Source organism: Oncorhynchus masou, chromosome 28, assembly GCF_036934945.1.
Source record: "Oncorhynchus masou masou isolate Uvic2021 chromosome 28, UVic_Omas_1.1, whole genome shotgun sequence".
NCBI classification, from domain to species: Eukaryota; Metazoa; Chordata; class Actinopteri; order Salmoniformes; family Salmonidae; genus Oncorhynchus; species Oncorhynchus masou.
Window position 1 is genome coordinate 23,905,287 of NC_088239.1, and position 14,217 is coordinate 23,919,503.

The window sequence follows — 14,217 nt, forward strand, 5'->3', positions numbered from 1 at the left end:
TATAATGAGAAACACCTTTACAGGCTCTTGCCATTTAGTAGATGCCTTTTTTCTGTCCAAATATTAGTATTGGTGGCCCAGCAGGAATCAAACCCACACTTTTTGAACAGACTAAGGGCGATTAATCTATTTGACAAGCATTCTGTACAAGACTTTCATTGTTTACCACTGCAAATCTACTATGCCAGTTTACCTGCCACATTGTTTTAATGGAAACTAATGTTGGTGTAGCATATTGTTGTTATTTTATTTGTTTCCTATTTATGTTATCTGGTATGGTCATTTCTCATCAAGATATCCTTGACCTGTCTATATCTGAAATGTGTAAATAAATCAAGTCAATCGGGGGGATTGAGTTATTTGTGGAACCTCATGTCGTAGCCTAGTGTCGGCGTGGGTCAGAATTGAACCCACGCCGACACGTTATGCTTATATGTGTGCTGCCACGCTGAATGCAGCAGCCCTAACCGTTAGACCACTCCAGGCCACGATTGAACTCAATTTTGACCTTAGCATACACTTCTCACTTGTATGTCGTAGGCTAGTAGAGACCAATATCTATGTTGTTATTAAGCCATGTAAAACAACAGTTGTTGACGTGTCTGGCTGCTTTTCAGATACATTTTTGTACATTTGCAGTAATAGGACCTAGGTTTAGCGTATAAGCGAGAAAGAGAGAGAATTATTTTGATAGCAAGCCCTGATCCCAATGACTCGACTGCCCCGCATGGAGAGAAAGAGAACTGCTCATTTTCAGGGACTCACAAGTCATATTTTTATTTCCTGATGCAGTAGGAAAATTCTCTGTGACAAAAGAGTGATCAAGTTAAGATTCGGCATATGTAGAGAATAGGGTGCTATTTGGGACTCAGGCAAAGCAAAGCACTACATGTATGTCCATTATTATCCCTAAACGGGGGTATTAGTGCAGTAGGCCAGTTCTATATGGATGGTTTAATCAGAGATGTACTTTACACTGAGTGCACAAAACATTAGGAACACCATCCTAATATTGAGTTGCACCCTCTTTTGCCCTCAGAACAGCCTACATTCATTGGTGCATGGACTCTACAGGCTGTCGAATCTGTTCCACAGGGATGTTGGCCCATGTTGGCTCCAGTGCTTCCCACAGTTCCCAAGTTGGCTGGATGTCCTTTGGGTGGTGGGCCTTTCTTGATACACACAGGAAACTGTTGAGCGTGAAATACCCAGCATCGCTGCAGTTCTTGACACAAACCTGTGCTCCTGGCACCTACTACCATACCCCGTTCAAAGGCAAATATTTTGTCTTGCCCCTTCACCCTCTGAATGGCATACGTACACAATCTGTGTCTCAATTGTCTCAAGGCTTAAAAATCTTTCTTTAACCTGTCTCCTCCCACTTCATCTACACTGATTGAAGTGGATTTAACAAGTGACATCAATAAGTGATTATAGCTTTCACCGGGTCAGTTTATCTCATGGAAAAGGCATGTGTTCTGAATGTTGTGTACACTCAGTATAGGAACATAATGATGCACATAAGATGTGGGTTAAGTTAGACTACATGTATATTCCCCATATCCCTATAGGAGAATATCTCTCCCCCTCTCCCTCCATATTTCATGTATATATCTCTCACTCTTCATTCATGAATTAAACCTCTAGGTAATGTTTAGAGGAAGCGAGAGATGTAGAGGGAGATAGAGGGGCCCAGGGCTAAGGCAGGGGACACTGGAAGACGTTGGTGAGATGATAATGAAATCTGGGTCATTTCCTCTTTTTGTTTGTCCCATTTTCATCTGCTAATCATGCTGTAATGTCCTCCAGGCCTTGAGGGAGACCAATGGTCTTGGAGGGGATACATCGACTTTCCTCCAAGCTTTTCCATACAGAAAACTTTTCTATCTAAGCCTCATTGACGTATGTGAAAGTGAATGACTTTCTCAAGTTCTGGTTGGTTTCAGTGTTGAAGAACATTTCAATGAAATTGCTCTGTGTGTTTGTGTGTTTCAGTGCCGCGGTCCATAGAGCACCCATCGTGGGAGTGGAGGGAGAGCAAAGACTTTGATGAGCTCAACCACATCCTGCAGGAGAGCAAGAAGCTGGGCAAGGCTCTGGAGAACCTGTCACGCAGTGAGTACAGTAACTAAACCCTAATGCTGTACCCTAAACCCTGAAGCCAAGGCTCTGGAGAACCTGTCACGCAGTGAGTACAGTAACTAAACCCTAATGCTGTACCCTAAACCCTGAAGCCAAGGCTCTGGAGAACCTGTCACGCAATGAGTCTAGTAACTAAGCCCTAATACTGTAGCTTAAACCCTAATACTGTACCCTAATCCCTGAAGCCAAGGCTCTAGAGGACCTGTCATGCAGTGAGTCTAGTAACTAAACCCTAATACTGTACCCTAAACCCAAGGCTCTGGAGAACCTGTCCAGCAGTGCATCTAGTAACCAAATCCTAATACTGTACCCTAAACCCTAATACTGTACCCTAAACCATAATACTGTACCCTGAACTCTAATACTGTACCCTAAACCCTTAAGCCAAGGCTCTGAAGAACCTGTCACGCAGTGAGTCTATAACGAAACCCTAATACTGTACCCTAAACCCTAACACTGTACCCTAAACCCTGATACTGTACCCTAAACCCTAATACTGTACCCTAAACCCTTAAGCCAATGCTCTCGAGATACCTGTCACACAGTGAGTCTAGTAACTAAACCCTATTACTGTACCCTAAACCCTAAAGCCAAGGCTCTGGGGAACCTGTCACACAGTGAGTCTAGTAACTAAACCCTAATACTGTACCCTAAACCCTAATACTGTACCCTAAACCCTAAAGCCAAGGCTCTAGAGAACCTGTCACACAGTGAGTCTAGTAACTAAACCCTAATACTGTACCCTAAACCCTAAAGCCAAGGCTCTAGAGAACCTGTCACGCAGTGAGTCTAGTAACTAAACCCTAATACTGTACCCTAAACCCTAAAGCCAAGGCTCTAGAGAAGCTGTCACACAGTGAGTCAAGTAACTAAACCCTAATACTGTACCCTAAACCCTAAAGCCAAGGCTCTAGAGAACCTGTCACACAGTGATTCTAGTAACTAAACCCTAATACTGTACCCTAAACCCCAAAGCAAAGGCGCTAGAGAACCTGTAATGCCCAACGCAGGAGATGAGAAGCAGGTACAGGCAGTGAACCATTTAATTTAGATGGACATGCAACGGAACAGGAACAACATCTGGACATAAACACGTGACCAATGCTAAAGGGAACAACCAGAGGAGCAGACAAGTGCCTCTAGAAACTTTGCACATTTCAGGCTAAACATAAAGATATAAAACTGTAAGAATCAACAAACACAATCTAAGTGGAACAACATGTATTTCAAACTTTTTTAACAAATCAAAAACTGAAAAATTGGGCATGCACAATTATTCAGCCCCTTTACTTTCAGTGCAGCAACTCTCTCCAGAAGTTCAGTGAGGATCTCTGAATGATCCAATGTTGACCTAAATGACAATGATGATAAATACAATGTACCCAGAGGTCCCTAAAGGAACCTAGATACTGGATACAAAAATATTTCCCGAGCTAAACATCCCAAAGCACTGGCGATAATATTGAAATGGAAGGAGTATCAGACAAGGGAGAAGACTGTCACACAAGAATGATCAGTTGAAACTGCAGAGATCACAGTTAATGACTGTACCATAGGACCCTAATCAGTCGTAGAGATTGCACAAATGATGGCCTTTATGGAAGTGGCAAAAGAAAGCCATTTCTTAAAGATATCCATGTAAAGTTTGCCACAAGCCACCTGGGAGACACACCAAACATGTAAAAGGTGCTCTGGTCAGATGAAACCAAAATTGAACTTTTGGCAACAATGCAAAATGTTATGTTTGGCGTAAAAGCAACACAGCTGCACACCATACCCACTGTCAAACATGGTGGTGGCAGATCATGGTTTGGGCCTGCCCAACGGGAAGATGGTTAAAATTGATGGGAAGATGGATGGAGCCAAATACAGGAATTCTGGAAGAAAACCTATCTGCAAAAGACCTGAACTGGGATGGAGATTTAATTTAACAAGACAATGATCCAAACATAAAGCTAAATCTACAATGGAATGGTTCAAAAATAAACATATCCAGGTGTTAGAATGGCCAAGTCAAAGTCCAGACCTGACTGTGGGGAACAACTGAAAACTGCTGTTCAAACAAATGACTAAAATGCTACTGAGCAGGTTTTGAACAAAAAATGTCTTCACAGAGGAGCAGACATATATGCAGGGGCAATCAGCACAGTGTTCAGGTGAGTCCAATGAGCATAGCTGCGCGTAGTGATGGTACAGGTGCGCGTGACGACGGGTAGCCGGGCGCTTGGGAGGGGGAGCGGAAGCAGGCGGGACAGAACCTGTCACACAGTAAGTCTAGTTTTTTTTTAAATTGAGAGACAAGCTTAAAGTTTTCTTTACTGACCATAATTTTCACTTGTCTGACTGCTTGCATGATGACGAGTTTCTCACACGACTGGCCTATCTGGGTGATGTTTTTTCTCACCTGAATTATCTGAATCTAGGACTTCAGGGACTCTCCGCAACTATATTCAATGTGCGGGACAAAATTGAGGCTATGATTAAGAAGTTGGAGCTCTTCTCTGTCTTCATTAAGAAGGACAGCACACAGGTCTTTCCATCATTGTATGATTTTTTTGTGCAAATGAACTCAAGCTTACGGACAATGTCAAATGTGATATTGCGAAGCACCTGAGTGAATTGGGTGTTCAATTATGCAGGTACTTTCCGGAAACAGATGACACAAACCAGTGGGTTCGTTATCCCTTTCATGCCCTGCCTCCAGTCCAGTTACCGATATCTGAACAAGAGAACCTCATTGAAATTGCAACAAGTGGTTCTGTGAAAATTTAATCAGAAGCCACTGCCAGATTCCTGGATTGGGCTGCGCTCAGAGTATCCTGCCTTGTCAAATCGTGCTGTTAAGACACTGATGCCTCTTTGCAACCACGTATCTCTGTGAGTAGTGGATTCCCGGCCCTCACTAGCATGAAAACTAAATACAGGCACAAACTGTGTGTGGAAAAAGATTTAAGACTGAGACTCTCTCCAATACAACCCAACATTGCAGAGTTATGTGCATCCTTTCAAGCACACCCTTCTCATTAACCTATGGTGAGTTATTCACAATGTCAATGAACAAATACATTTTATATGTAAGATGGTTAAATAAAGAGCAAAATGATTGATTATTATTATATTATTATTTGTGCCCTGGACCTATAAGACCTCTTTGTCACTTCCCACGAGCTGGGCTGTGACAAACTCACACTCGTTCTTGTGTTTAATAAACGTATCGTATTTTGTGTGTGGCAGGCCTACAATGATGGCAAAAAACAGCATTTGAGAGTGCTTTGACCCTGGTGCTAGAGGGGGTATGCAACTGGAGGTTGAATGTGTGAAGGGGTACGAGACTATAAAAAGTTTGGGAACCACTGCTCTAGAGAACCTGTCACGAGGTATTACCTTTATCTTATAGTAAACCCTTAACCACTTTTGACTAGAGGTAATACTTATAGTAACGTTTTACGATAATCATTTTGTATAGATTTTGGAAATAGAGACTGCAGGTAAAGCAGAGCCCCTCTGAATCACTGTTCTCTTCCTTAAAGGTATCGCTGCTTCTGATGAACTTGATCAGGTGACTATGAACTACCTTGTCATGACTTTCCTCTGATATTGAAACTGTTACATCGTCACCTTCTACTGTCGCCACCCTGTCTGTTGCAATCCGATTCCATCTTTCGTCAATTTGGGCTCAGTTAACAGCACGACACACAGCTCTGAGAATAGTGGTGTGTGTGTGTGTGTGTGTGTGTGTGTGTGTGTGTGTGTGTGTGTGTGTGTGTGTGTGTGTGTGTGTGTGTGTGTGTGAGAATAATGACAAACCACAATCTCATGGGAATGACATCCATCTGCAGAAACTTCAATAAACATGTCCTCTTCCTGTATTTTCCTGGGTGCTAGTGTGTAGACAAAGCTTTGTTTGACCTGGATTCTACACGGTAATGAGAGCACTGACTTTCCAGTGTACAGTATTTCCCAGTATTGCACACAGTCTTAATTGCAAATTGATTGTCAGGAGGCCCCTCAAACAAAAGGTTTTAGTAACCTTTATTACTAAAGCTTATGAGTGTGTCCACCTTAATATTTCAACTTTCATGGGCGTCCATCTGTTTTCTCATGGCACTGCCAAGCCCCCATAATTCCAACCCTGAAGATAGCAGCAGCATTTGATATATTCTTGTCCTCAAGAAGAGACGTTCCCTATAGAGGTAATATCATACAGTATTACAGTACAGTATGTCTGCTTGGCTCCAAGCCCAGATAATCTCCTTCTAGACAAGACAAAGACAGACAGAATATTAAGATATATTTACCCTCCTATCATGTATTAAGTATTGAATTCCATTCCACTTCGAACACGGTGTAGACACCTAAATGAGTGATACTGTGTGAGTGGCTGTGAGCACTGTCAAGTTAGGGTTGCTGTCAGCGATGAATTGGTAAAAAAAATGGTGTGCAAAAACTGATTGCCTGTCGCGTTGAAAACAGTAATGCTCCCTATACCTTCAATGCATTTTTCCATAAAAGCTTGCAAAAAATAAAAAAGCTGTATAAGCAGAGTTTGTGTGCGTTTACCCTCCACTACACCACTGGATGATAATAATAAGACAGACAGACAGACAGACAGACAGACAGACAGACAGACAGACAGACAGACAGACAGACAGACAGACAGACAGACAGACATTGAAGCAACATTTATTTATTTACCTGGCACACAAATGTATCACTGACAAAATCTACTTTCTGTTTTGAACTGAATGGCCATATGACAGTCCCTCTCTCTCTCTCTCTCTCTCTCTCTCTCTCTCTCTCTCTCTCTCTCTCTCTCTCACCCTCCCCCACCCCTCTCCCCCTTGCACTAGAACCTTGGGGGGTATAACTCAGTGCTGCGGCCCAGGGTTGTGGGGGAGTGGGTGGGCAGGGAGGAAGAGGATCCAGACCCCCTGGCAGCAGAGATGCTCCAGCCCCCAGTCCCAAGGAACAAGACTGAGGTGTGGGGGAGGGCCAATAACAGCCCCGCCTTGAGGTAAAAGAGAGAGAGAGTGTGTGTGTGTGTGTGTGTGGTGGTGGTGGTGTGTGCTTGTGTGTATGTGTCAAAGTGACGCCTTAAAGGCATGTTTGGGGACACACATAGTTTTTCTGGAGTCAAGCCGAAGTCGGTGATTGGTCAACGGTTGGGATTCTTCAAAAAAGTCTTTGTTGTCATTCCACGTGAGATGACTCGTTTTCATGCACATTTTTACATTGAGAGATACTGCACCAAACATTTTAGTTACAGTTGAAGTCGGAAGTTTACAAACACTTAGGTTGGAGTCATTAAAACTTGTTTTTCAACCACTCCACAAGTTGGTTTGGACATCTACTTTGTGCATGACACAAGTCATTTTCCCAACAATTGTTTACAGACAGATTATTTCACTTATTAACTTAACTTAATTAACTCTATCACAATTCCAGTGGGTCAGAAGTTTACATACACTAAGTTGACTGTGCCTTTAAACAGCTTGTAAAATTCCAGAAAATGATGTCATGGCTTTAGAATATTCTGATAATTCTGGCTAATTTACATAATTTGAGTCAATTGGAGGTGTACCTCTGGATGTATTTCAAGGCCTACCTTCAAACTCAGTGCCTCTTTGCTTGACATCATGGGAAAATCAAAAGAAATCAGCCAAGACCTCTGAAAAGGAATTGTTGACCTCCACAAGTCTGGTTCATCCTTGGGAGAAATTTCCAAATGCCTGAAGGTACCACGTTCATCTGTACAAACAATAATACGAAAATATAAACACCATGGGACCACGCAACCGTCATACCGCTCAGGAAGGAGTCATGTTCTGTCTCCTAGAGATGAACATACTTTGATGTGACATGTGCAAATCAATTCCTGAACAACAGCAAAGGACCTTGTGAAGATGCTGGAGGAAACAGGTACAAAGGTATCGATATCCACAGTAAAATGAGTCCTATATCGACATAACCTGAAAGTCCGCTCAGCAAGGAAGAAGCCACTGCTCCAAAACTGCCATAAAAAAGCCAGACTATTGTTTGCAACTGCACATGGGGACAAAGATCGCACTTTTTGGAGAAATGTTCTCTGGTCTGATGAAACAAAAATAGAACTGTCTGGCCATAATGACCATCGTTATGTTTGGAGGGAAAAGGGGGAGGCTTGCAAGCCAAAGAACCCCATCCCATCCGTGAAGCATGGGGGTGGCAGCATCATGTTGTGGGGGTGCTTTGCTGCAGGAGGGCCTGGTGCACTTAACAAAATAGATGGCATCATGAGGTAGGGAAATTATGTGGATATATTGAAGCAACATCTCAAGACATCAGTCAGGAAGGTAAAGCTTGGTCGCAAATGGGTCTTCCAAATGGACAACAACCCCAAGCATACTTCCAAAGTTGTGGAAAAATGTCTTAAGGAAAACAAAGTCAAGGTATTGGAGTAGGCCTCCTTGCTCACAAAGCCCTGACCTCAATCCTATAGAAAATTTGTGGGCAGAACTGAAAAAGCATGTGTGAGCAAGGAGGCCTACAAACCTGACTCAGTTACACAAGCTTATTGTGGGAAGCTTGTGGAAGGCTACCCAAAACGTTTGATCCAAGTTGAAATGTTTTTAGGCAATGCTACAAAATACTAATTGAGTGTATGTAAACTTCTGACCCACTGGGAATGTGACGAAGGAAATGAAAGCTGAAATAAATAATTCTCTCTACTATTATTTTGACATTTCACATTCTTTAAATAAAGTGGTGATCCTAACTGACCTAAAACAGGGATTTTTTACTCGGATTAAATGTCAGGAATTGTGAAGAACTGAGTAAACTTCCGACTTCAACTGTATATGTAAAATTGCGCGACTCTGCAAAATCTCCTCAGCAAAATGTCAAAATTAATTAATTACAGTTTTCTTGAGTTATTATTTAGAGGAACTGTATACTTGCTACAGCGTCTCAAAATGGACAATCGATACTATCGCCTTTTTTCTAACTTTTCAAACAAAGGTATTTTATTTTAAGGGAGTATGCTAGCACACTTGTTCAGTTCATTCGGTTTGTCTAGCCGTGTTCGGCCATTCTGAAGCATGCTGAGGCCGAACTCAGCTAGGTGAACCGAATGATTTTGCTAGCATACTCCCTTAAATGACATTCGCTTGACAAAAATAAACCCTCACTGAAGTACAAAAACTTCACAAAATGTCATAATAATATATGCACAAACTGTTCCGAACGTTTTATGCTGGGAAGCATGAGGACGCCTTAATTACCCCTCTCAATCTTGGCCAACCAGAGGCCATTCCAATCAAGCTTTCTCCAGCAGCAACAGAGAGGGCGACTTTGTGCATTTGTCCCCAATGGCACCCTTTCCCTATAGCCTATAAGTCGTTCTACAAAAGTGGTGTAAATTGTGGATTGAATAAATAAGCATCCTAAAACACGATTTTTTAAAATCTGTTTTTCAAAACCTTTCAATAGAATTTAGATAATTATAATCTCTATTGTTCTCTGTAAAATGTTCAATGTTGATTGTTTGAATCTGTTCATTATGTTGCTAATGAATTAGTTGTCACTTTTTCTATCTTTATTGTGGCAAAATAACAGGCATTTCGGTAGTGACATCATTGTTTCGGTTGTGACGTGGCATATACTGTGCGTTCTTAACTTAATTGCTTACTTAATTGATACCACATCTAATGGGGCACATGTGATTGATATATCACTAACACAATCAATAAAAGGTAAGTCTTTCTGTCTGTTAGTCTTTCTGCCTTTTCACTGCTGCTGACCTGTGTTGTATTTGACCTCTCAGATAAATATTTTATTAATTTGACCTTTCCCTCTTCCTTTCCTTTAGCATTTCTTTCCCTATTCTTTTTCCAGATATTCTTGATATCGCACAGGGTCAGTTTTTATCCCCTCTCTGTACTGTCTGGCTGTCTGCTGTACTTTTCTTCGTGTTGACACCAGATTTCCCTGTCCTTCAATAACTCGACAAATAATCTAAAATACAAATAATGACCTGTGTGTTTAATAAATGTAAAGAAGTACAGTGGACTAACAATCAAGTGTCAATCATAGAGACAGATAGAGGACTCTAGAAGGATATGTCTCGTTTTAGTGTAGACTTTGCCAATGAGGCTTTCCACCATTTTTTTAGTAGTCAACTGGGTGGGGGTTCCTATGGGTTGGGTGGGGGTTCCTATGGGTTGGGTGGGATCAGCCAAGGATCAGAGAGCATTGTCTTCTTCTTCAAATTAGGTTGCCTATTATTTGTAAATGGCTTTAAGATATATCACTGCCATCTAGTGTAAAGTACAGTACAGTACAGTACAGTAGAGTATAGTTTAGTACAGCACAGTACATTACATTAGGGCACAGTACAGTAGAGTACAGCACAGTACAGTAGGGTACAGTACAGTGCAGTAGAGTAGGGTACAGTACAGTACAGAACATTATAGATGTTTTTGTTTGGGCCAAATAGACGTCAATGTTTGGGCTCTTGGAGGGTTGCGTCTCAATACTCAAACCCTCTTTCCTAAAATGTGCACTTGTCCACTTGACCCACATGATGGTCAGCTGTAAATCATTTGGTAGAGCATGGCACATTTAACTTTAAACAGGAGATAGTGTCAGTGCTGCAGCCTGTGCTGTCACATATGCCATAATGACACAGATACGAAGATGAGACCTCTATCTATTGCCATGGTGTCAATTGTTTTGGTTGTGACCATTTCGGTTTGGACAGTTTTAGCCCCACAACCACCATTGACATATTTCTTGAAATATTAAATGATACTTCTTAAAAATACACGACGATTTAGTAACTTGTTCACTCATTCTCTCCAAAATATTTGTAGACAGACTACTCACCATAGAGCCATGCTGGAAAGGAGTGCAATCCCATCAGCTGGTGATATTTGTAGGGTGTGGCTTAATGCACATTCATTCTACAGCCTTTTAATGTGTGCTATAGCCTGTTCCTATATCCATTTGTGCCATTGCTAACTCCATTGCTGTCCTTCTTAAGACAAACGCTGAGATTGCCATGAGGCCAGGCTGTTGACATGACAATACGTGACATGGAGTTGGGCATGATAGCGCTGGCACTCAGGCTACTGAAGTAAGTCTTTGTAGGGAGATATCTGACATGGGCTTTGGTGTAATTCACTGTTATGAAAAAGTAATCTCATTTAAACAAAGTGTATGTTTTTGTAAAATTATGCAGGTGTGTAATAAAATAAATAGTCTCTCTCCAAGGCCCGCTTCCGGATGCTGCTGTGGTTATATGAATTGTGGGACTGTGAGGCGGTGTGTGTGTGTGTGTGTGTGTGTGTGTGTGTGTGTGTGTGTGTGTGTGTGTGTGGCGAGCGCACTTGGTGACTGTCTGGGATGTAGCTAATTAGAGAGGATCAGATATTAAATCATAAATCATACTCATGCTCGAGCTGACACACACACACACACACACACACACACACACACACACACACACACACACACACACACACACACACACACACACACACACACACACACACACTGATTTTTGTAATCTCATTAGGTTATTCCATTGCTGGATTAGTCAGAGAAATCACATTGTTAGGGTTCTCAGCAGAGGGATAGGGGTCTGCATGTGTGCAGTGTACATCTCTATGTATGTGTGTGTCTCTCTGTGTCTCTCCTATCCCCAAAACCCAGTCCCTTGTAGCATCCTCTAAGAGTTCCTCCAATGAAGTCTGAGAAGTGTTTGGCTCAGCTGACATCATTTATTTCTGCTTAATTGTGTTTTCTGGGTATTGGCTCCTGATGCTGCCTCTTGCTTGCCAGTCTTCTGCTGCTGCTGTGCATTAGAGGACTGAGAGCCACTGAGATGTGCTAAAAGATACTGTCGCTTGCATTATGGCGCTGCCCGCTGCTCTGCCTGATCTGAGGCCCAGCTCTAAAACGCTGTCTGTGTCTGAAATGGCCAAGAGTAGTGCACCATATAGGGAATCGAGTGATAGGATGATAGTGCACTTTTGGTCTATAGTAGTTCACTATTCGTAGGTTGCACGTTTCATCACAATATTGTTTGTACTTTTGAGGACAGGTGCACGAATGTTCTACTGACCTTTCGATAAACCCCGCCCCATAATTTTGGGCAACCAATTGCAGCGCTCCAATGGACAGCAACTGTCATTGAGTCCGACACCTCGGACTTAGGAACATAATGATTATGTTCCTAGCCTCGGACCATCTCACGTTTTGAAATACATGAAAGCCAGTGAGGGCAGTGGGACAAATTTGGAGTTTTCTTTAAAAAAAATGGAAGTAATTGAACACCAGGGGTTCTTGCTACTGTGATTCCTGAAATGCATTGCCTGTTAATGTGTTTTTAGAATTCAAAATTATACTTTTGTTACATTGTTTGCTAGCTCAGCTGGTTAGCTATTTAACTTGTTTTCTCAAAATATATATATATATATATTTTTCATGGCCCATCCACCACCACCCCCACTTCGGAGGACAAAAATAACTTTGTTTGTACAGCTTTTTCAACCGCTCCTGAACCTGTGACCAGAAACTGTCACAGCAGCCTTCACTTTGGCTCCCCCTCCTGTCCAGGTCAGGCGTTCGATGTTGCCGGCTTTCAGCTGCTGCCGAACATACTGCTGGCAAACGCCCTTCACTGATCAACCCCGGACTTGTCTTGTCATCATTACACACACCTGGTTCCAATCCCCACTCTATCACTGTATATATACTCCCTCTGCCAGTTGTCTTTGTCTGTCATTGCAAATTCTATTTGTTTTCCTGAGAAGAATCTCTCCTACTATTTCCTGAGTACTTTATATTTTGCACGTTGGGCTTGCCCTGTGCCTTTTTGTTTATCAAGATATATTTTGAGCACAACAGCATTTGGGTTTTGTCCCGCTTTGATCTATGGTGCTTAAATAGATTCAGTAGTTCCAAAGCTGATACTGCCTCTTGCCCACTCCTCTCAACACCAGTGACAGAAACAAGCTACAAAGATAACTTATTATGATATCTCCCCTAATGAATAATGTACAGTATGTATATATACTTTTTAAATAAATTAGTATATTTGAGTTTAACCATAATATTTGTGGTAATATTTTTTCTGTCTTTTCTGGAGGATGGGGGTGGAATTTCAACCAGCTTTGAATGGCTTGTTTTGGAAAGGGTATATTTTGAACAAGGTTCTGTTTTCAATTAAAAAGTGAGAGGTTGTAATATGGATAATGGGGAAAAACACAAGGTGTGAGACATTCTTATTCATCTATTTGAAAACAAGTTCTGGTTTACGTATAACTCTTGTATGACTGACGCTTTTAGTGAGAGGTCGAATGCTTTAATATTTTATCATTTAACAATTTTATTAATGCAAACCCAATCTGCTGTCAACATCAGGATATGATTTGAGAGCACTAGTTAGCTCCAAAAGTGGTTATAGCATGACTGTATGCTGATATTGAATTAAGAGCCATTCAGTGGCTAGCCACACTACAAACATCATTTTCCAGGTTTCCTTGAAGCAATTATAATGACAGTCCACCACAACATACCTGAGAGTTTCCTGATTTGCAAGGGGTAGTCTGTGCTTAATTTAATTGTGTTTTAAACACACAGTTTGAGATGATTAAGAGGGGATTTCGCCAGTGGTTTGAAGAAGGTGGAATTGGGCTTCCCGGGAAAATATTGCATCAGTAACCAGTGCATCGGTGTCTCACATCGACGGTTCAGCAGTGGAGAAGTTGGAAAGTTTCTTGGTGTACATATCACTGACAAACTGAAATGGTCCACCCACACAGACAGTGTGGTGAAGAAAGTACAACAGTGCCTCTTCAACCTCAGGCGGCTGAAGAAATGTGGTTTGTCATCTAAAACCCTCACAAACTTTTACAGATGCACAATTGAGAGCATCCTGTCGGGCTGTATCACTGCCTGGTATGGCAACTGCACCGCCCACAACTGCAGGACTCTCCAGAGGGTGGTGTGGTCTGTACAACGCATCACTGGGGGCGAACTATCTGCCCTCCAGGACACCTACAGCTCCCAATGTCACAGGAAGGACAAAAGGAT

General features: G+C 41.9%; 1 protein-coding gene across 7 annotated transcripts in view; it reads left to right on the forward strand.

The window, feature by feature from the left end:
* The window catches only part of c28h8orf34 (chromosome 28 C8orf34 homolog), a 172,492-nt gene that overhangs the window by 57,659 nt on the left and 100,616 nt on the right, over positions 1-14,217 (forward strand). For all 7 annotated transcript variants that reach the window (XR_010452030.1, XR_010452031.1, XM_064941628.1 and 4 more), the window contains exons 4-6: positions 1,996-2,115; positions 5,673-5,701; positions 6,993-7,156. Coding sequence is in view for 5 of the 7 variants with exons in the window: in XM_064941628.1 (XP_064797700.1) it covers positions 1,996-2,115; positions 5,673-5,701; positions 6,993-7,156 (313 nt within the window). In the remaining 2 variants the exon portion in view is untranslated. The remainder of the gene's footprint in view (positions 1-1,995; positions 2,116-5,672; positions 5,702-6,992; positions 7,157-14,217) is intronic.